The sequence below is a fragment of the Helianthus annuus genome, chromosome 14 (assembly GCF_002127325.2).
Source record: "Helianthus annuus cultivar XRQ/B chromosome 14, HanXRQr2.0-SUNRISE, whole genome shotgun sequence".
Lineage (NCBI taxonomy): Eukaryota > Viridiplantae > Streptophyta > Magnoliopsida > Asterales > Asteraceae > Helianthus > Helianthus annuus.
The window spans coordinates 100,741,960-100,763,853 of record NC_035446.2 but is presented as its reverse complement, the minus strand read 5'-3'; the positions used below and the strand labels follow the sequence as shown (position 1 = coordinate 100,763,853).

General features: G+C 35.3%; 2 protein-coding genes and 2 long non-coding RNA genes across 5 annotated transcripts; 2 read left to right on the top strand and 2 right to left on the bottom strand.

Moving 5' to 3' along the window:
* Positions 1–284: 284 nt before the first annotated feature.
* LOC110908810 (lipid phosphate phosphatase delta) lies at positions 285–3,503 on the bottom strand. Its single transcript, XM_022153799.2, has 8 exons — positions 3,166–3,503; positions 2,867–2,962; positions 2,642–2,716; positions 2,429–2,559; positions 2,139–2,242; positions 1,918–2,046; positions 1,664–1,779; positions 285–986 (listed from the first exon to the last, which is right to left on the bottom strand). The coding sequence occupies exons 1-8, from the start codon at positions 3,328–3,330 to the stop codon at positions 573–575; spliced, it is 1,230 nt and encodes a 409-aa protein (XP_022009491.1). The 5' UTR covers positions 3,331–3,503; the 3' UTR covers positions 285–572.
* Positions 3,504–5,068: 1,565 nt separating this feature from the next.
* LOC110907012 lies at positions 5,069–7,916 on the bottom strand. The gene is made up of 3 exons (XM_035983025.1): positions 7,415–7,916; positions 7,058–7,295; positions 5,069–5,081 (listed from the first exon to the last, which is right to left on the bottom strand). The coding sequence occupies exons 1-3, from the start codon at positions 7,914–7,916 to the stop codon at positions 5,069–5,071; spliced, it is 753 nt and encodes a 250-aa protein (XP_035838918.1).
* Positions 7,917–9,719: 1,803 nt separating this feature from the next.
* Positions 9,720–11,754, top strand: LOC110908811. Its single transcript, XR_002574923.2, has 2 exons — positions 9,720–9,835; positions 9,922–11,754. It is a non-coding gene; the product is annotated as an uncharacterized LOC110908811 (long non-coding RNA).
* A 3,731-nt stretch (positions 11,755–15,485) lies between these two features.
* On the top strand, positions 15,486–19,562 carry LOC110908812. 2 transcript variants are annotated; one of them, XR_002574924.2, is made up of 2 exons: positions 15,486–15,924; positions 19,035–19,562. It is a non-coding gene; the product is annotated as an uncharacterized LOC110908812 (long non-coding RNA). The 2 variants fall into 2 exon arrangements; XR_004878246.1 differs by having other exon boundaries at positions 15,486–18,471.
* The last annotated feature ends 2,332 nt before the right edge of the window (positions 19,563–21,894 follow it).

The window sequence follows — 21,894 nt, the reverse complement described above, 5'->3', positions numbered from 1 at the left end:
AATATAGAATTGTTTTGTTTTAATTGGTTTACTCGATTTAATTTTTTTCGTGTCAAAGAGCCGCCTAACACTCCCTCATTAGTTCTAACAAATTAAAGTTTTGCCCCGAGCAAAAAATTACGGTCTTACCATCGTTTGAGCTTTTTCTAGCAAAATTATGGTAATGTTTTTTAATTGGTTGAAAAATATTCGGCCTACCGCCCCGCGGGCGGAGCATCAACTAGTTTATAACAATCAAAAGAGTTGGGAATACACAAGCTGCATGTATGACGAGCACAAAGAAATGGTCAAGCTCTACCATAGAATATTTCGATAACTTTACATAAAATCATACAAACACTAACAAGAGAAATAATGTTACAATCATATACATTAATGTTTCTATATATCAGCTACTGTTAGCCCATCAACAACCAAGAGTTAGATTGCAGTATAATACAATGCATTTTATGGCAAAACCCTACAGCAAATAATCATACCCAAACCAAAATTTTAGATTAACGAAACACCCTCCAAGGGTATTTTTGCCAGTTTAAAAATATGTTCCGGAAACTAAGACGGGGATGTAAAGATCACAAGTTGAGTTGAGAAAAGATTGAAGGGACAAGATCTACTACAGACCAAGCAAGACCCGCATATTGCAGCAACCTTATACCTGTATCCACATCAAATGAATCCTGATTACTGAAAAACAACATTTTCTGGAGATACCCATTTGACTGTTTGACTTCGTTTGACTTTTTGACGGTTGAAGAAGTGGTCAAAGCGGGTACGTAGCCCGAAGATCTTATAAAGATGCCTAATGCGTTAGCTGTAATGGGTAGGATCCATTTTGCTAGAGCCTTGCTGCAGAATTTAACCACCAGTATGGTCGGGATGCCAACTAGAATCCTACCAGCAAAAAGTGCAATGGGGAGCTCAGGGGTGAACACGCGGGCCACGTGTTCATGGTGGAAGTGATCATATGTTTGTTGTACCCCGGTCACCTGGATGATATATATAGATCAGTTTTCTGTACATGATAATCATATCATGCCACGTAGGACTTGTGACAGTGACACTTTAACAAATCCATTTATTTTTTTCTAGCATTTACCTTATAAAACACCTTATGTGTTCCATTAAAATGACACTTTGACATCAAACATCGTTTCGAGGAATTAATAGACCGTTAGTCACACGTTTAAGATGCGTATCAACAGTTATAGAATTTAAAAAACGTCTGCCACTGAAAGATGTCATTCATTTAAGGCTGAAAACTTTCCAAAGCTAGGAATATTGTAATATCCATTTTATCCAAAAACTGCCACTTTGGATATACAATACAAAACACATCATTTCGTCATTTTTATTTTTCAGCATTCCTCATGAAAAGTTTTCATCCGTCCCATGAATATTGCAACATTGTATTGTCAATATAGATTTTTGGAAGATGCCTAAAATACCTTTTAAGTTTCAATAACGACAAATTAACATGTTCTGTGAAACCTAAATAAAGATTGTTTTGTTTTTTTCGTAACGACCACAATGAGCAAATATGCATACAAGTAAAAAAAAGTTTCGGAATGGAAATATTGCTATTGTCACGTGACGCTCTGTAACAGGATATAAAAACTTGCAGGTTTTATGTAACTAGCAGTATATAATAGAATTATAGTCTTACAATTCCCAACGCGACACCTGTGAACGCCGTATGAAACTCAAAACTTGGAGTAGGAAGCTCTGGTGTCGGGTAGGCAAACAGCAAAAGGATGCTAAGTGCAACCCAAAAGGATGTAACTGCAAAAAAAAAGTTAAAGAACTACACGTTACCACTATTAGTTACTAAAAGCAACTTCACCTGTTTAAAAATTATAAATTGCCATTTCGATCCATTAATTTGAATTGGTTGATTCAAGTTAAGAAAAAAAATCATACCATTTTGGTCCGATATAACAAAACTGTCAACATGTTCATGAATGCATAGCCAAAATTCAAGAATTGCTAATCCGAGCACAAGACCACCAACGATATCAACCACACTGTGCATGCCAAGATATATACGTCCTGGAAAAAGATGGGGGAGTCAATTCGTTATGTGTTGATCAAATATGCGCTAAAGAGGTGAATAACTTAATATAATGAACATTGAAACATACCGAACCCAATAAGGCCAACAAACAAGCAAACACATGCAAATGCAGTTAGTTGAAAGGATGCATCCGAGCTTTCATTGTATGACAAGACATAATGCAAGAGGTACCTGAATATCCGAGAAAGCACAAACCAATAAAAATGATTTCTACAGTAGACGTAATCTAGAATCCCGTATTATGTTTTTTGATCAGTGAAAGTTCAACATTCATTACCTATGTGAAAGCTAATTGCTAAACATATTTTTATCTTTAAGCTCATTGAAAATGCATATTATCATTTAGCAAGAACGTACCCTGATAAGCAGACGGTATTAAGAGTATGTGAAGAAGGAAATCCGTATTCCGTTGCATTTTCTTTCTCATCTTTAGTGACCGTCAGTGTTCTCACAAGTGGTGATTTGGGTCTAGGAGCTGACACCACATCCTAGAAACATAAGCAATAAACATAACATATAAACGTATATAACATTCACACAATGTAATTAAGAACGAACTTGACGTTATACCTTTATACAGTTTCCCGTATAATCACAAAACGCCATCAGGAATGTCATTTGCCTTGCCAATTTCCCATGTCCACTCTACAATATAAAACAATCACCCAATTAATCGAATTCATCACCGCAAAAAACGTCTTTATTTATACAAATGATGTTTCATGATGTGTGAATATAAGGGCTAGTTTGAACATTAAAGAATCAATTTTTCATAAAGAAGAAAAACTAAATTACCCAGAACAGCAATGGAAGAAAGCCAGTATAAAAAGGAACAGAAACAACTGAAGATAACCCCACAAACAAAGCATCCAATACTGTATGCTGGTATTTCTACACAAATTCAACAAACACTTATGTTAATTGCTATCAATCAATAATCCAACACCAAGAAAAGCGAAAGATAGCAAATTTGGACCGAAAATTATAATAAAATCACATAATAATGAGACTAGTCACACGGGTATTTGACAGTTTGTAAGAAAAAAAAAGTCAAATCTCTTGTTGACATATCATCGAACACCTGGCGGGCATACCTGAATCTGAAGAATAACCGGTAGACCAGAGGCTACACAACTCGAAACCCATGGTTGGGTCAAAGATCTAATCATTCGGGTCAGATTAAACATCGAAGACAATACAATCCATGTCAAAATTCCACACAAAAACGACACTTGCCATGTGGGTATCATGCTCTCCATTTTTTTTTTCAATTTGGGTTTTTGTTCTCCCTTGAAGTTATAAAATTTAGGGATCACCGAATGAAATTAGAAAGACCGTGAATAGAGAGTATTATATGACTTGGTTGTGGATTTTGGTTGGGAAGAAAATTCAAAATTTCCAGTTGGTCGCCAGCAAGTCGAGGAACCTTCCAAAATGACGATTGTTGGTATTCCATGAGGCTAAAGAAGTTGAATTTTGACCCAACATTTGGCACCACATGTGACTTAACCAACTAGTTGCCAGTTGGATTTTTTTTCTTCTTTTTTAATTTTTAACATCAAAGACCTATGGCTGCCCGACACAAATGAGCCGCTCTCGTAAATGGGTCATCCTTTCGTCCGAAGAATAGAACATGATGACCTGACCCACCTGCTTAGGAGGAAACCTACAACTAAAAAAACTCATTGGCTTAACCCAGAGTAAATTTCTCTAGGCGAAACTCCCAAATGACCTTTGGTCCAGTTGGATTTAAGATGATAAATCTATATTAAATTAAATATGATTTACGGGTTATTATTCCTCCCAATGGAATAACCAAACTAGTTACTACCACTCAGTCAAGTAAAATAATCGAAATGGTTTTTATGTCTTGAGTTTTTGAAATTTTGTTAATTAAGCAATGAGACTGTGGTCTATTTGCAAAGACAAAGTCTTTGGAGCACTTAAGTTTAGAGGTCTTGAGTTAAAGGCAAACAACTCATGTAATTAAAGAAATTTGTTGCTTTAGCAAAAATTCGATGAAGGGGTTTATTCAATATACATTAGAGTGACTTACCCTAGCCACGTAAAGGTAAATATTTTTTAAATGTTGCAAAGGTAAATATCTTGCTTAAACGACCATCCAACTAAATGATTGTTTGTGTTAATAGTTTCAAAACCAGTTACTAAACATGTAACTTTCAAGGTACAAAATACGAAACCATAATGATTTTTCATGTGCGATTGCTCTAATTTCACATCACACCATCCACATCACATGTTTTTGAAACCTCACCAATAATTTTCTTAGTTACATTCGAAGTAACTGATTTATTTACACGAATAATTTGGATTTAGCCATGGAAACTGATAGAAAGGTAGTGTACACCTAATTTCCATTCTTCACCTTATCGAAAGACTTAACATGTCTATTTATTTATATTAAAATCCTTGGCGTATACAATGTCACATACTATGAAATGAACTTCTCAATATAACTATTTATTGTTATTGTTAATATGATACATTTTCTAATGTGAATTATATTTAAAAAGTAACTAGAGTTTCTTATATTTATTTCCATTATAATAAAAACTAGTATTTGAAACCTGTGCTTTGTGGCAGGACCGTTAAACCGAATAAAAAGTACAGGTAAAAACAACAATAAACCAATGTGACCTGCTAGCACACTTGTATCTGGAAGAGGGAACCTTTGGTTTGACTAACAGAATCATGTCTAATAAAAAGCTAGGCCAATAAACCATTAATTGCTGATGTGGGGCTACACATTTGGTAGAGGTATATGTTTCTTCAGTGTTTTCAGACCCGGCTGGTCCGGGTCATGGTATCGGGCCGGAAATGCATTGAACCGGAGTTGAACCGGTGACCCGGCGGTTGGACCGGGAAACCGGCCGGTTGGACCGGTTTTTTATATATTTTTTTCAGATTTAATCCTATTAATTTTCGGTTCAATGTCCGGTCCGATTCTGAAAACATTGTGTTTCTTAGAGAGAATGTTTAAGATTGAAACCTGAGCAATAAGGATTAATTTAAGAGTAACATTAGATATTTAAAAAAATGAAAATAAAAAATTAAACCATTAACTTGGTTTCAGTGGTTTATTTGGTCAAACTCAGTTATTGACGGGTAAAAGATTGGGCTAAGACCATTGGGTATGGTGGGGCGGGGGTTTGGGACATGGGTTGACATGTGGAGCTCGACCCCCCCCCCTCCCCCCGCGCTGGTGAGTGACGTGTTCGTGGGATATGGCGGGGCGTGGCTAGCCCGCGTGGCTTGGCAGGTTTATTAAAATAAAAATTAAAAAGAAACAAAAATTAAAAAATACACACAACATTTAAAAAAAAGCTTAAAATTTTATTAAATTCCTAAAAATTACAAAATTCTACAAAAAAAAGATTACAAAATAAATAAAAAAACTAGAGCGTTAGGTAGATTTCGAAAAGGGCGAGCTTGTCGAACGGCTTCCGCTCCTTGCCCCGGAACTCGATGTTGGCCACCGCCACCCGGTCTTCATGACTTATCTCACCGTCCAGGACGCTGTCGTAGTAGGCTTTAAAACGATCGAGCTTCGGTTGTAGCTCGTGCCATTTGTGTTGGCACGCGTTTAAATTGTGCCGGTCGTTTCCCACGTTATGTCGGTAGCTAGCAAAAGCTTCCGGCCAGTAACGGGTCTCACCGGGTTGGCGACCCTTCATTGCGTCAACGACGCTCGTGACAAGAGCTAGCTCTTCCTCGTGTGTCCAAGAGGCCATCGATCAAGTGTGTGTGGGTAGCGGGTTCAATCAAGTGTGTTTGGGTTGGGGTAGCGGTGGACAGCCGGTGGGGTTGGGGATATATATAGCGATGTGGACAGTTGGGTGGGTTAACCGCTTGGCTTGGCCAAACGGTTATAGTTTGAATTTTAAATGTAGCCCGCTATGACCTAGCCAACAAGCGAATAGGAGCCGGCCACGTAGGACCGCTAGGCATGCCCAACGCCCGGTCTTAAACTCCCGCCTCTTGGGTCACGCCCAAACCCAAACCCACTCGGGTGGTGGCTTGGACGTTTTTAGCTAACCCACGCCTCAATCCTCACCCCATACCCCACATTCTAAGACCATGCGTAATGGTTAAACATTATAATGCCCCCACCATGGGGCGTTTTGCGCCATGTGACAGCCCAGTCAGCAAGGGGCATTATACCATAAAATGGTGTAGTGGGGCATTATTCAAATAATGCCCATGCAATCATTTCCCAATTATTTTTTTTAAACTTTAAATACTTTATTAAATAAAAAAAATACAATACTAGAAATAAAAAACATAAAATCCGGTTAAATAAAAAAAAATACTACAAATAAAAAAATTAAAATCCGAATTAAAAAAAAAAAACACTAGTTTTCATCTTCGCTTTCTTCACCCTCGTCCTCCGTTTCTTCCTCTCCCTCCGGTGGTACATACCGAACCGACCATGCGTGGTGTAGTAAATCAACCATTAACTGGGAATGGTACGGTTCGTAACGCAACTCTCGCGCATTATTCACTCTTTCTTCCATTGACGCCTGTGGATGCTCCTCTTGAACGGCTTCTGGCACATAATTCTGGCATATTGCCTTTCCTTCGTCTTCCAAAATCATGTTGTGCATGATTATACACGCGTACATAGCATCTCTCATTTTTTGCTTGCTCCATGCACGACAAGGATTTCTCAAATAATGCCAGCGTTGTTTAAGAACCCCAAAGCATCTCTCAATGTCTTTTCGTGAAGACTCTTGAACCTTTTTAAAATATGCTCTTTTTTCATCAAAAGGATCACTATACGTCTTCACGAAAATCGAATACCTAGGATATATTCCGTCGCTCAAATAATATCCATGAGGGTAGTAGTTTCCATTTGCGTAAAACGACGCTTTAGGAGCTTTGCCAGAAATCCACTCCTCTAACAGCGGAGATTGTTCAAAAACATTAATATCATTGCATGACCCGACCACGCCAAAGTAAGCAGACCAAACCCAAAGGTCCTGTGAAGCAACCGCCTGAAGAATAATAGTGGGTCCTTTTTGGTCACCTCGTGTGTGTTGGCCTCGCCATGCAGTCGGGCAGTTATTCCAACGCCAATGCATGCAATCTATGCTCCCGATCATACCAGGCAAACCATGCTGAGCATTATGTACCTCGTAGATCTTTTGAAGGTCGTCCCATGTGGGCGTTCTAAGATAACGCGCACCGTACACATCAATTATACCTTTATAAAAAAAAATAGACACAAAAAAAAATAAATTATAGGAATTGTAAACATAGACAAAAAAAATGAAAAGTATACTCGATGTTAAAAAAATAAATTGTAAAGTATAGGAATTTTACCGCGACAAAAATGCTCCAAGCTATCTCTCGTTGTTTTCTCCCCCATTTTTAGATACTCGTCATTGATGTCGGTAGTGTTTCCATAAGCAAGGATTCGTAACGCCGAGGTACACTTTTGGATACCGGTAAATCCAAGTTCCCCTCTCGCATCCGCTTTTTGTTTAAAAAAATCGTAGTTGGCTTCCAAGTCGTGGACTATACGTAGAAATAACCGCTTACTCATTCGGAAACGACGTCTAAACATTTCGTTCGAATATGTCGGCTCCTCATCAAAATAATCTTTCATCAAACGATCGTGTGCCCCGCGTCGGTCTCGTTCAATATAACCTCTTTTACCTTTTTTTGCTTGGGGGCGACGACAATACTCGGCATATCTCATCGCTAGTTTACAAGCACCCGTAACCGCCTCTTGCTCAACCTCCTCATCGGTTGAACCATCGCCATCCGCAAAAAACTCGTGGTAGCAATAGTTTAGCATGGAGGAAGAACTATGAGAATCCATCAAGTTTTTATAAAATGCTTGTATTTTTTAGAGGGTTTTTGTGATTTTTTTGGTTGAAAATGATTGAGTGTATATATATATAGAGGGAAATGAAATTAAAAAAAAAAAAAAACTAGCCGTTTAAAAACTAGCCGTTGAGAGTTGGGATTGGGCAGTCAACATTGTTCCAGCGTTTTAATAACCACGCCGGCCTCAAATTTTTTCAAAAAAAACGCCCGGAAACGCCCCATGTAGTGGGGATTCCGGCGTTTTCCGGCGTTTTTTTTGAAATTTTTTTAAAAACAACGCCCCATTACGGGGGGACTAAGTGTTCAAATAAGATGAATGACGTGACAAAAAAAATATAAAAAAAGGATATGTGGGAACCCATTTTTAGTGGCAATGATTTGAGAGGTTAAGAATATAAACCGAAATTCTGAGCCCATTGTTAAGATTCCAATATTCCATACACATATTTTTTGTGGTTTATATTCTGGATGTTTGAAATTTGTTCAAGGCAAGTTTATTGTTGAGACAAACCAATAGACTTATAAATATTTTTTAATCTAAATATCAATTCAGATTTAATTATCTCTAATCTATATGCAATTGACAAACCAAGAGACTAATGACTAATAAATATATTTTAATCTAAATATCAATTCAGATTTAATTATGTCTAATCTATATGCAATTCATGAACATAATATATGGACAAAAAGATAAGGATAACATCAAATAAAAAGTTTATTTTGCCTAAGTATAATGAGAAGGAATCTTAACCATTCATTTTTCAAAATTGTTAAGATGAAAGTGTAGGAGAAAGGAGGAGTGCAAGGGTATCATGGGAAATTCTATTTATAGTCTTTCTCTCTCCACATGCAACGCATATGCATATTTCACCTTCATTTTTTAAACGTTCATAACTTTTTTATACGACATTATTTTTCATAAAAATTTCATCGTAAAATCGAGCGTCTTTTTATCTTTAATTTGAGTAACATATTGCTATATAAAATATGAAGAATAAAAAAACCCACTAAAATGTGTTGTATTTCTATGTTGTATAACATTTTTTTGTGCTGAACTCTTTGTCTTAAGTTTTTTTTCTCAATTTTTTGTGCTGGATTTTTTTGTATTAAATTTTTTGTGCTATATTTTTTTGTACTAGATTTTTTGTGCTAAATTTTTTTGTACTAGATTTTTTTGTTGTATTTTTAAAAAACAAAAGTGGTGGCGCATGTCATTTTCATTTATAAGGACCAAAATGTACTTCATTCCTACTTATTAGGAGTGTCACATGTCATCATCACAATCCTTTTTAGGCTACTTAGGCAAAATCCACTTTTTAGTGGATCCTTCCCCCAAAAACACATATGTGAATCCGTTTTTCATATAGTATTTGCTAAAAGAAAACGCGACTCTATTTGCATCCGTTTTTTATTTACTCATTTGGATTTCCTTACGTGTTTTATAAATATGTAAATAAAGAAAAATGAAGTTCACTGAAACATCGATAATGGATTCCTTGAAATATATGTAACAAAACTAGGGAATACGGTTCGTTCACTTTACCATGGCTGTGAATCTATACCGGTACACATTGTAAGATGTTAAGTGTTTTATAGTGCAAAGGAATTAGAACTTTGTCTAAGAATAGAAAGTCAGTGATGTGCATTGTAAACCAAAAGAATGTGATACATCTTTCAGAGATTCTATGTATCACTTCAATCACACCTTTTGTATATAAACCCCCAAGCCTTCACTCTCTGAGTGCTATATAAGGTGAGGAGTTACAGATTGTTGTATGTAAGAATTATTCAGATAAGATACAAACATAAGATATTTAGATAAGAGTAAAAACGATCAAGATTCAAGAGATATTAAAGCATGCAGGTAGCACATAAAGTATGTTAGTTATATGGTGTTGGTTATTATAGGTAAATGACATGAAACTTATTGCAAAAGAATTGTGTTTGCTTCTTTTCGGGTACTTGTTGAAGATGTAATTTCATCTAAAAAACAGATATTCATCAAAAATGTCCTTTACACAAGAAAGACACATGTTTTTGCAAGGTGGGGGTGGTAATTCAGGACTTGTTCTATCAAGTGATGCAAAGCCTAGACTCAAATGGGCACCAGACCTCCATGAACGGTTCATAGAGGCGGTCAACCAACTTGGTGGAGCAGATAGTAAGTGCTCTTTCTGTTCATTTTCTTCTAATTAGGGTACATGTTTTCAGAATAGAACTTGCGTATTTGTTCTTGTTTACTCCTTGTATTATCTAATTGAACTTCTGATATGTACCATCGAAAGATTTCAATCTGAAAGTGTCTAACAAGATTGAGAGAGATATCCAGGCCGGACTAGCTATAAAAATATGACCAAATCAGCTACAGCATCCCAACAATAATTTACCGAAAATAAATAAAATTATTTACAATTGTCTCTAGGTGGTACAAATTTCTGAAAAATATAAAATTTTAATTTATTTTGTCGTATTTTTGTCACAAAGGTAATAAATATTGCGACAAAATTGTTATAAATGTTTTTTGTATAACAGTTTTGTCGGAAAGTTTTGGGTTTTTTTTTTGGAAAACTATAGGAAAGTTGTACCAAAAAATTAAATCGTGGGAAATTTGTTGAAATAAATGCAGTTTTCTAATAGCGAATGGGTTGAAATGCCCCAAGAGTGTCTTTCATGCATAAAACCTAAAAAATATTTTTGTTCAAAATATATGAGATTGTTATTGGAATAATATGATATTTTAAATCATATCCTACATACTAACTATTAATTAATTGTTTCAAGCAAACCCAACATGCATTTTATTTAGTTTTACATGTGCGACCTTTTGTAACACGGCTAAGAAACGGATTGCATGTAACTCTAGCTCATATGTCGTAACTCTAACTACATTATGCTAGACAATCACAATATTCACCTCATTGCCTTTGTACTCATGTTGTATTTGCTTATTGTGTGTTTGACCTTGCATAAAACATTTATATTTTAAATATATTGGTCCAAGCTAATGTGAGGTTAGCCCATTTGGTAAACACATGGCTTTTTAGATGGGAGGTCCTAGGCTCAAACATGGGCAAAGGAGATAATTTAGAATAATTGGTGTAAAGTAGAGTAGAGATAACATTAGTCGTCAAAAAAATATACTTACTGGTCCAAATATAATAGATGTATTAAGGGGATAATGATAAGTATATTTAAAGAACAAATATATAATTCAATCAAGAAAACAAGAAGAAAGATCTACATATTTTAACTTTATTATAAATGGTACGGAATATATATAAGTACAGAGACACTTGCAGCTCAAAATAGAAGCACAAGGCAAGTACTTGCAGGCAGTTTTTGATAAAGCACAAGAGACTGTTGGAAGGTAACACTTAGGTGAAGTGGGACTAGAAGATCACCACAAACTTCAACTATCAGAATTGGTCTCTAAAGTAACAAATTTTCCAGGAATGAAATATTTATCAGACCAACCAACCAATTTTTCAATTGACAGTTGTTTGACCTATTGTGGAGGCAAACAAATGGATCAAGAGATGATGGGTTTGAACTATTTAGGTGGTGCTAGCAATGCGCCTTTGGAGTCGAATGAAGAATAAATGTGAGCCAGAAAACGCATGCGATTTGAATATGGAAATATCACAAAAGTTTTGGTTGTCAAATCTTGAACAAAAGCTAGACCTAAATGCCCATGATGAGTATGATCCTGCTTCTAGAAAGAAATTTGATTTGAATTGAGTTAGCTGGTGATTTTATTTACAACACTTTGTTTTTTGTATTCTTAAAAATGTATTCCACTTGAAAATATAAAAAGCCAATTATTCTAACTAACGTGTCAAAACTCCTCCTTCGCTGGCATCCTTAACTTATACCGCTACACACGAATATATATTATCACTAAATTAATGGTGTACTAGTGTTAATATCCGTGAATATCGCGGTTTTGACAAAATGATATGTTTTTAAGGTTTTGACAAAAAAAATTATGTTTCTGATGATCATAACGAAATTATGCGAATGAAATTATTATGGAAGTCTGAAGTTCATAAAATAAATACAACCAACCAACGCAGTATTGATATAAATAAAAAGAAAAGATAAGTGTATGAAGAAATTACGTTTTTTGTAGTTTGAAATATAAATAGAAAGTCTGTTCCTCTAATACTTATGCTTACTGGAGCTTCGTAACTAATAACCTCGCATCCGTTTTGACCAATTGAAAAAACAATTATCACCTAACGAAATATGTTCGAGTTGAATCATATCATGTCATCCAACAACTCTAAACCTATTGTAAACAATTTATATGAAAGAAAATATATCAGTATTATATTGAAAATGTTGTAAAAACTAAAAATAAAATTAATCAATAATATGAGTAATCGATTGACAGACCTTGTTTGACCATCAATATTCTCTCTACGGAGATTCTTAACCCAAGTATTTCCGTCAACAACTTTGATCTTCATTTCAGAAAACTCATCTAAACCACCTAAGTCAGTAGTTAATTTTATAAGGATCTACATTTTATAACAATATAACAATTTTGTAAATATTCGTAGCGGTATAAGTTATGGATGCCAGCGAGGGAGGAGTTTTGATGTAATAAGAGCATCCCCAATAAGAGGGGACGGGGCGGTCCGTTATAGACCCCCCATCACGCGTGATGGCCAAGCAGCACACCGCCGCCGCCCCATCTTTAACGCGTTTTATCTTTAACGCGTAATGTGTATAACGCGTTGAAAACTTAAAAATTCGACCGTTGCATGATGACCGTTGGGTTTGAACGGTAACTTTAATAAAAAAAAATAATAATCCATTTTTTTATATATATATCCACATTTTAACCATTTTTTCACACACCAAACTCTATCTTTTAACCAATTTAAACCCACTTCACACATTTTTTATATCTTTCTCAAATGGAATTCCCTACCGATTCGACGTTTCCGATGTCTAGCGATTCCGAGTCGTCTTCCGACAACGACACACTAAACTATTTTGTGTCGGTGTATAACGAGCTTGATGCCGAGTCGTCCCGCCCGAAGAAGAAGATGGTCGGCCGTTGTTCCAAAGCGTAACGGATGGTACCGCACCTTCCTCTCCTTTCTATGTTAACGGTCGACATTACAGACGAGGCTTTTATCTTGTGGATGGTATCTACCCGTCTTGGTCTGTTTTTGTGAAAGCTCCCTCATTTCCCGTCGAGGCTAAAGAAAAGGCGTTCAAAAAATTGCAAGAATCGGCAAGAAAAGATGTTGAGAGGGCGTTTGGTGTTTTAAAGGGTAGATGGGGTATACTACACCGACCGGTTCGTTCGATGACCAAGAAAGCAATACATAGCATAGTGTATGCGTGTATCATATTGCACAATATGTTGATCAAACACGACGGACGTGCAATATCCCCGGATTGGGTACCGGATCCTCCTACACAAGTTCAAGTTCCACAAGATATCAATTTACAATTGCGTAACGAAGAAACTCACTTTCGGTTGAGATACGATTTAATCGAACTAGTAGGTTCTCTAGGTTTGGAGTTTCCGGATTCGGACGAGGAGTAGGTTTTTTTTTTTTTTTTAAATTGTATGTTTCTAGTATGTTAAATTCGAGTCGTAGGTTTTTTTTTTACAAATTGTATGTTTCTAGTATGTGAAATTGAAGTAGTATGTTTTAAAATTAATGAAATTTTTAATTTTAGTGTTTTATTGTTAATTTCTAATTTAAAAATAAAAATTAAAAAAATTGGGAGGGAGTGATAGAATTCCATCACTAGTGATTCCCCCCTTCCTACATTTCTATCACTAGTGATGGAAATTGGATTGATGACATGACATTAGTTGATTGGATAGTGGGAGTGATGGAATCCATCACTAGTGATTCCACCCCTAGTCCCCTAAGGGGTATTTTTTCTCATTTTTTAGGGTACTTAGTTGGCACATGTCTAACCAATCATCTTCTTTCTCTCACTTGCCCCTCTCACAAACATATTTTTTCTCTCTCTCCTCTCTTCTCTCCTCTCTTCTCTCTCCTCTCTACACTCACATATAGGGCTGTTCACGAGCCGAACCGAGCGAACATTTGCTTGTGCTTGGCTCGTTTACAAACCGAACCGAGCGGAGCGGCTCATTTAAAATTGAGCCTCAAATCAAATGAGCATTTTTCGAGCAATAAAAATTCCGAGCGAGCGTCGAGCGAAGTTCGAGCGATTTGGACAACCGTGTCGCCCGATTTAAATTTGCTGAGAGAGGTTGTGACAATATTGGGTCTCAAGTTTTTATGTCTTTAAAAACATACACATTTAATGGCACAATATTTTTCTTAATAATAACAATGTTGTGGCCGACGAGGCGATGGTCATATGGCACGAACAATTACGTTGAGAGCAGGAGACGATCGACTTAGGGTAACGACATGAAACATTGAGGCGATGAACAAACTATCTTTTATCGGTTTAGGGTTTAACTTTTAGTTTTAATATTAATTTTTTTATTGGCGTGGTTGGGCTAGTACGTATAGATATTGTTGTAAATTTGTATATCGTTGATCTAAATCTAATAGAGTGGTATATATAAAACTATAAATTTAATTTATATTTATGTATATATGTATGTGTAAGTGTGTATTAAGTATAATTTATATTCGTGTATATACATATAAAAATATGTATGTGCATAGGTATATGTATATGTATACTAATTAAAATAATAATTCGAGCCGAATCGAGCCGAGCGGACCTTTGCTCATGCTTGGCTCGTTTACAAACCGAACCGAGCAGAGCGGCTCGTTTACTATCGAGCGTCAAATCGAACGAGCATTTTCCGAGCAGTTTCCGAATGAGCGTCGAGCGAGCGACGAGCAGCGAGCGATTTGAACGGCCCTACTTACATAACTCACACCCATCCATTTTTTCTCATTTTTCCTCACAAACATCTTCACACCCTCTCTCCTTCACCTCACACACTCTCTCCTCCACATCACTTTCTCTCTCCCTAAAAACATCAAAATATCCCCTTATTGTGGATGCTCTAATATAGTGTGGTAGATAGCTAACATATTAGAGGAACAACATTGATGCCATAAATAAATACATTGAATGATGAGGGCGGTATTTAGACCATAGGTAATGGTTAATGCCCACTAAGGGGCATTTTTCACCACATCATCATCATAATGCCCTTTTAAAAAAGGTGTAATGGTTAATGCCCATTTCATTTATTACTTTCCATTATTTTTCTTCTCTTTGGACATTATTATAGAAATGCCCCTCACTCTTCATGCCCCTATAATGCCCATGAGTAATGGTGTAAGGGCATTATCAAAATCTTTCATGCCCTTATAAAGTCCCATTACATATGATCTTATAGTGGAAAAAATATACGAAAAATGAGTTTTTTTACTAGCTTTGAATACATATAATATGTAGATTTATGATCTATTACTTATATTAAAACAAAACAATTTTGGCCACTTGGCATTTGCTTAAACCTGTTTTTGCCACCTGTCAACTTAATATTCCACTCAAATCTTCTTTGGGCGGCAATCCATTTCTCTCTCTCTCTCAAATTCCCAATAACCTAGATCCAGATTTTCTCTTTCTCTTTCTCTTTCTCTTTATATTCATATTCATTCACACAAACAAATTAGGGCTCAATTCCGCAATTTCACCATTGAAGCAGCTTCAACAAGTTAGGTTTAATACATTCAGATTTCTCAACAGATCATCGTTATGATAACAACAACAACATCTGCATTGTGATTGTAAGACGATGATCATGGCGAACGGCAGTCCTCCGTACGAATGGCTGTTTGATGATGACGATGACGGTTACGGTTTTGACGTAACCGCCATGGAAGACAATCGTTGGATTTTGAATCGATTTTGACGGTTACAGTTTTGACGTAACCGCCATGGAAGACAATCGTTTGACGTAACCGTTGGATTTTGAATCGATGTTCAATTCGATTGGAGAACAATCGCGTGGTGACTTTTCGGAGGTAAAATTCTGAGTTTGTTTGATTGTTTGTGTTTTAAAAGTGTTTGTGAGTTTGATTGTGTGAATACGTATTGAATGCGTGATGTGATGGTTTGGATTGAAGGATTAAGTGTTTTTGAAGAGATTTTGGAGTGATTAGTGGTGAATATGAGTGTTGTTTTGTATAAATGTTTAGAATGTGATATGCTGCTGCAAGTTTAATGAAGTTTTAAGTGATTAGAGTGTATTATATGTTTGTGTAAAGGATTCGATCTTTTTACAGATTGCAAATTGAATTGAAGTGAAATAGAAATTAAATTCAAGACTCTGTAACTTTATTATTGAATTGAAATCTTGATTTAGAGACAAGAAGTTGAGTAGGGAACAATCTGGATATGGTATTTATAGCACTTTTAACGCCCTAACTTATCCAATTTTGTTGAATACCGACTCCAGATGAGTCCTATGTGGGCGTCACAGTCTCTTTTGGTAGTTTTGTTTAGAAGGGTTTGTGTCATTGATGTAAACACGGTTGGGATTCGTCTGATTTGTTTGTGTATGTGTGTATGTTTATACCTAGACTTCATTTTATGTTTAGTCCTAGAATTTGTAGTCTGATCACAAAATGTGGGGGTGCTTCTAGGTTTCAAGCATGATTCTATGGTTTTGTGTGGAATTTCCAGATTAGTTGCATATATTTGTAAATTTCATGCTGGTCTTTGTATTCTATGTGCTAATGTCTACTGGTCAACTTGAGTTCGTAGTTTACAAATGTGTTCCTGGAACGTAGGTCTTGAGCTAATATCGGTTAACTGAGTTGGTTATTTTGTAGTTCTATAGTTATTGTTATTAGAGGTTGGTAAAGGTAAAAACTATGGCTGTAAACAAACTTAACGTTCAGCGAACAGTTCGTGAATCGTTGATGGAAATGTGATTTTACGGTTTTCAGCGATCTTTTACATACATGTTCTTTTAAAGAAAGCAATAAAAAGGAAACGATGTTTTTTTGTTCCAAAAGGCATAACTTTCATATGTCAAATAGGATTGAACATTTGGTACCAGGTACCGGTACCGAACCATATCGGGTATATTTGGTACCGGTATTGGTACCCACTCTTCCCGTTTTTCAATACCCGGTTGGGTACCTAATGGGTATCGTGCTCATCCCTAATCGTTTCGTTTACGTAACTATTGTCAAATATGTTATTCCTAAAATGCAAGTATATGTTTATATTTTCTATGTATCTTCTTACCGGCAACAAGATATGCATTCTTTGGTATGAAGTTTTTCAAATGATTAAGTTTCTGTTTGTGCATAGTGTTCTTGGTGGCATTTTATTTGGGTTAATTTGTTTCTTTTAAATTTTTAATGGTCAAATGAGTGAAATAAAAAATCTATCTTAAGCGAAAACGGGTCAAATAGTGTGAAAGTTTTACAAAATGTACTTATAATGTATAAAACCATCCTAAATTATTTTATTATTAACTATGTGATGTTTGGTCAAACACAGGATTTAACTTTTAAATATTATGCATAAGAAGTGGTTGTGTTATGATATACATGCCAAAAAATAAAATAAAAAATATACGAACAAACTAAATCTTTTGAGCGTATTTAGTGATTGGTGGAAGATAGGGTTACTGTTGTTGAATAAGTTTTTAGGGCATATAACATGTGGTTGATGTTGCAGACTTGGTGAAGTAGTGGTAATTGGGGAGGTGTTATTGTTTGATCATTTATATTATAGTGGGTGGAGGTATTAATGGTTGGTGCTGTAGTTTCACCAACCACTAACAGATTGATGGGTACTGACTTTTGAGGTTCTATGCATATGGGGTAAATGTGCACATAAAAGTTTTGATGGGTATTGACTTTCGATTCATATCGTTTCGACGGGAACCATACGTCGAAATGGTTCAATCCGTACCGCTTCTGCACGTACCGTTTCTACCTGTACCGTTTCGACCAATACCGTTTCGAATCGAACTGTTTCGACACGAACCGTTTCGACCCGTACCGTTTCATAAGTAACTGGCTTGAAATTGGCAAATTCGTATCTTTCTATTCGTATATTCAGTTTATGATCAATTGGATAATATTATTATCTTAAAGACCCTTATGTTCATTTTTCTGTAACCAAAAGAATAAAATAAATGATATTTCTTTCTTGGACCTTTGATGCATTAAGTTGAAACTTTTAACTGTGATGTCACCGTACAATATATATGATCGTTAATATGGTGGATGCTTGATGCATTTGTGAATGCTGGAGGCTGAAAGTGGAGATCATAGATGTGGTCAAACTAACGATGTAAATGTTATATATTATGGGCCAAGGTGTGGATGTTGCATACTCATATGTTTTACAATTCAGGTCGATGGATGATTCCTTTTAACAGTCATGAATATTGATTATTTTTGCTCCAAAAAAAGTGGAACCACTATTTTTCAAACCCCTTCAACACATAAAGGGCCTGCATATGTACTTTATAACCCGTAGTTTTATAACTTCGGGCTAGGATTAGGCGTAATGTCAGCTGTTATGGCAGGTTCATGCCTCATATGGTTGTAAGTACCAAAAGTGTTCTCATGTTCTGTTTCTTCTCTTCAAGTATTAAATGGGTCAAAATGGGTTGACTTTTGTATGGGTCAAAATGAGCTGGGTTGGGTTGACGCAAACCCCTTTTATCCATATTTTTTTATAACAAGTAATTAGTGCGTCAAAAGCAATTAAAAAATATTAATTCAGCAATAATCCATTTTTTAATAAATTGTTTTTTTGAAGGTTTTATGCATTAAAAATAGACTTTGGACGACCTTTTAGGGGTGTAAATATCTGTCACGACCCGTAAACACGACACAAACCTAACACGAAATTTTCGGGTTTGGGTTTAGTCTAATCGGGTTCGGGTCAGTTTTAGGTTGAACCCACGAACCCGTTTAGCTAAACGGGTCAAGTTCGTGTCGAACCCGACGGGTTTGCGGGTTGACCCGTTTAACCCATTATAATTTTATTTTTTAAAATGTGTTTCTATGTCATAAGTTAATTTGTTCAGGTATTTATTTATTCAATACTTATAACTTGAAAGAGAACTTGACATAAGATTGTATATTTGCTTTCATCATGCCAGTCGTTACTGAGAGGCCGATTCTTAAGAAATGAAAGGCCCGTGGATGAAGAGAGGCTTCCATCAGTGGCAGCAACTAAGTTAGTCCAGCTAAGACAACGCCACAGTCTCTGGTCTCAGGTATGTTTTGGCAAAATTGGCGGAGCAGGCGGGTTGGGTAACGGGTCCAAGCGGGTAACTTTTTTTTCAGGTCAACACGTATCAGAATATATGCTTTTTTCTTGTGATTTTCATCTTTTATTGGGGCATGCATCTTATATTTAAATAGGGAAGGGTTTCGGTCTAGGCTAGCAACCATTGTTCGTGCTCAAGCAAGCAGTCAACCTGAAAATTCATCTCACAACACCACCACTAATCTTATTATGTTCGTGATCATTCATTCCATGTAACTGTTCCCTAAAAATCATAATAACATTATTATGTTCCATACACACAATATTACACAAATTTGCATCATCATGTATCTCGAGATATTACATTATTTGTCTCATTGTAGTTTACTAATTTATTATTTCTTGAACGGTTATTTAATTCAAACGATTACTTCAATAAATTAAAGATATTCATTTGTGTTTAAGTCCACCCGCGAACCTCGCGGGTTCTTAAACTAGTATACATATAAACATAAATTTTCTTTCTAGCTCAACCGCTCGCTCATGTTCTATTTCACTGACACTTGGGTTCAACTCGTGTTAGATATGGAAGTTTCTAAGAATAATGAAGTTGTTACGAACGAAGGGCCGTTCAAACAAATCAGAATTTCGAATGAGCTTCACTAGTAAATTAAAATTCCCCAAAACACTTCAAATCTATAACGATTCGATTTATTTGTTAAATAGAAAATGATTCCCGCCCACCTTATCCATAGCAACTCAGATATATACGAACATGAATTTTCTAGAAGCTGAATAAAAAATTTAAAACAAACTAAGGATATAGGGAAATTTCATATCTAATCTAATGCGTCTAAGGGTTCGACTCAAATAAAAAGAAAGCATTTTACAATGTTAAAAACTAAAAGGTCACTCAAAGTGAATCCTTAATGCAAATATATCAGTCATTGTTTCACATGTTAATCAAAAGGTAGCAGATCGATATGGTTCAGAGCCGTTCACGAAAACTCTTGAAAAAATTTAGGCCTCGGGCGACGAAAAGAATTTGGCCCAAAATTATGGTTAAGGGTAAATGAATTACAAAAATAAAAACTTAATAATGGAGCAAAGACTTGAACTTGAGACCTTTACATTATTTTGAGATGGTTTTTGCCACTACACCACCAATACTTTTTTTGTATAATAAACAGGATAAATATACTAAATATATAACTTAATAAATATATACAAGCTTATAAAGACTTTGCGGGCCCTTTGAAATTTTGGGCTTCAGACGTCGACACGGGTTTGCCGGGTCTAGAGCCGGCCCTGATATGGTTGTTGGTTACTTGGTTATCACTTATCAAGCAAAGTTCCAACAGGTAAAGTTGGTTTAATTTATTTAAGTTACAGTTTATTTGTTTAAGTTGTTTGGTATATATATCTAGTTATTTTATTTATTAGTTAATTAAGTATCAAGCAAAGTAAAACAGGTAAAGTTGGTTTACTTTTTATTTAAGTCACAGTTTATTTGTTTGGTATATTTAGTTATTTTATATATTGGTTAATTAAGTATTATTGTTTGAATAGGTTTGGATTTGGGTTACTTAATTATTCATCAAATTTGTTTAGTTATAAATATTATTAGTTAATTAAGTATCAAGCAAAGTAAAACAGGTAAAGTTGGTTTACTTGTTTAAGATACAATTTATTTGTTTAGTATATCTAGCTAGTTATTTTATTTATTGGTTAATTAAGTATTATAGTTTGAATAGGTTTAGATTTGGGTTACTTAATTATTCCTCAAGTTTGTTTAGTTATAATTAAGAAATATGTAATTGGTTTTTGGTGTGTGATGTAATTACTGAGTGTGTGATCTGATCTGACACGTAAAACCTCTTATATGGTTTATTAAAAAACTAGAGCGTTATCTTAATAATTTGATTTTGTAATCATATAGAACACATTATTTACTAGAAAAAAAAAAAGATTTACATAACAAAATTACCTATGTTAACATGTTGGCCAACCTACCCATTTTGTAACCACTATTGTAAGTTCATTAACAAGTAACATATAGAATGCAAAGAGGTAGATTGAATGCATGCCCTACTAATTAATAATGGGTTGGGATAAACTATGCAAGAATATGCAGACAGGGTTATTAGATTATCAATATTAGGTGGAACCAAAGATAAATAAAACTAACATGAACATATATCATTTGCATGAAAGTTTTTTTAAAAAGTTATCTTGGTCGCAATTCGCAAAAGAGTAATAGATATGACTCCCAAAGATGCAAACTTAACAAAACAAAAGAGATGCCTTGTTAGTTAGTTCATTGAAGGCTTGTCTTAGAGGAGCATAAAATGAGTGGGCTTGCATTAGATTAGAGGATCGATATTTAAACCATATATGATATACGTAAATATTTATGAAATAAACATATACATGCATGAATACAAGTTAGGAAAATTTTAGTGAAAATAATTTTTCATTAACTTTGGACATATATAATTGTATTTATATACGTGTTATATAGATCATTATTTTGAGTTTGTGTTAATTTATGTGAGAGGTTCGTAACGAACCAAACCGCGTCTAAAACGGAGTTAAGGTGAATGACATATCGATGCTTGAAAATTTGGAAGAAGTGAAAAGAACTTGTCCCACATAGATGAAATGACAAAATTTGAAATGGTTTATAAGGACCAATTCTTATATGTTGTTTTTAAGGTAACGCGTTGGGATCCTTCTAGCACTCTTTGAAG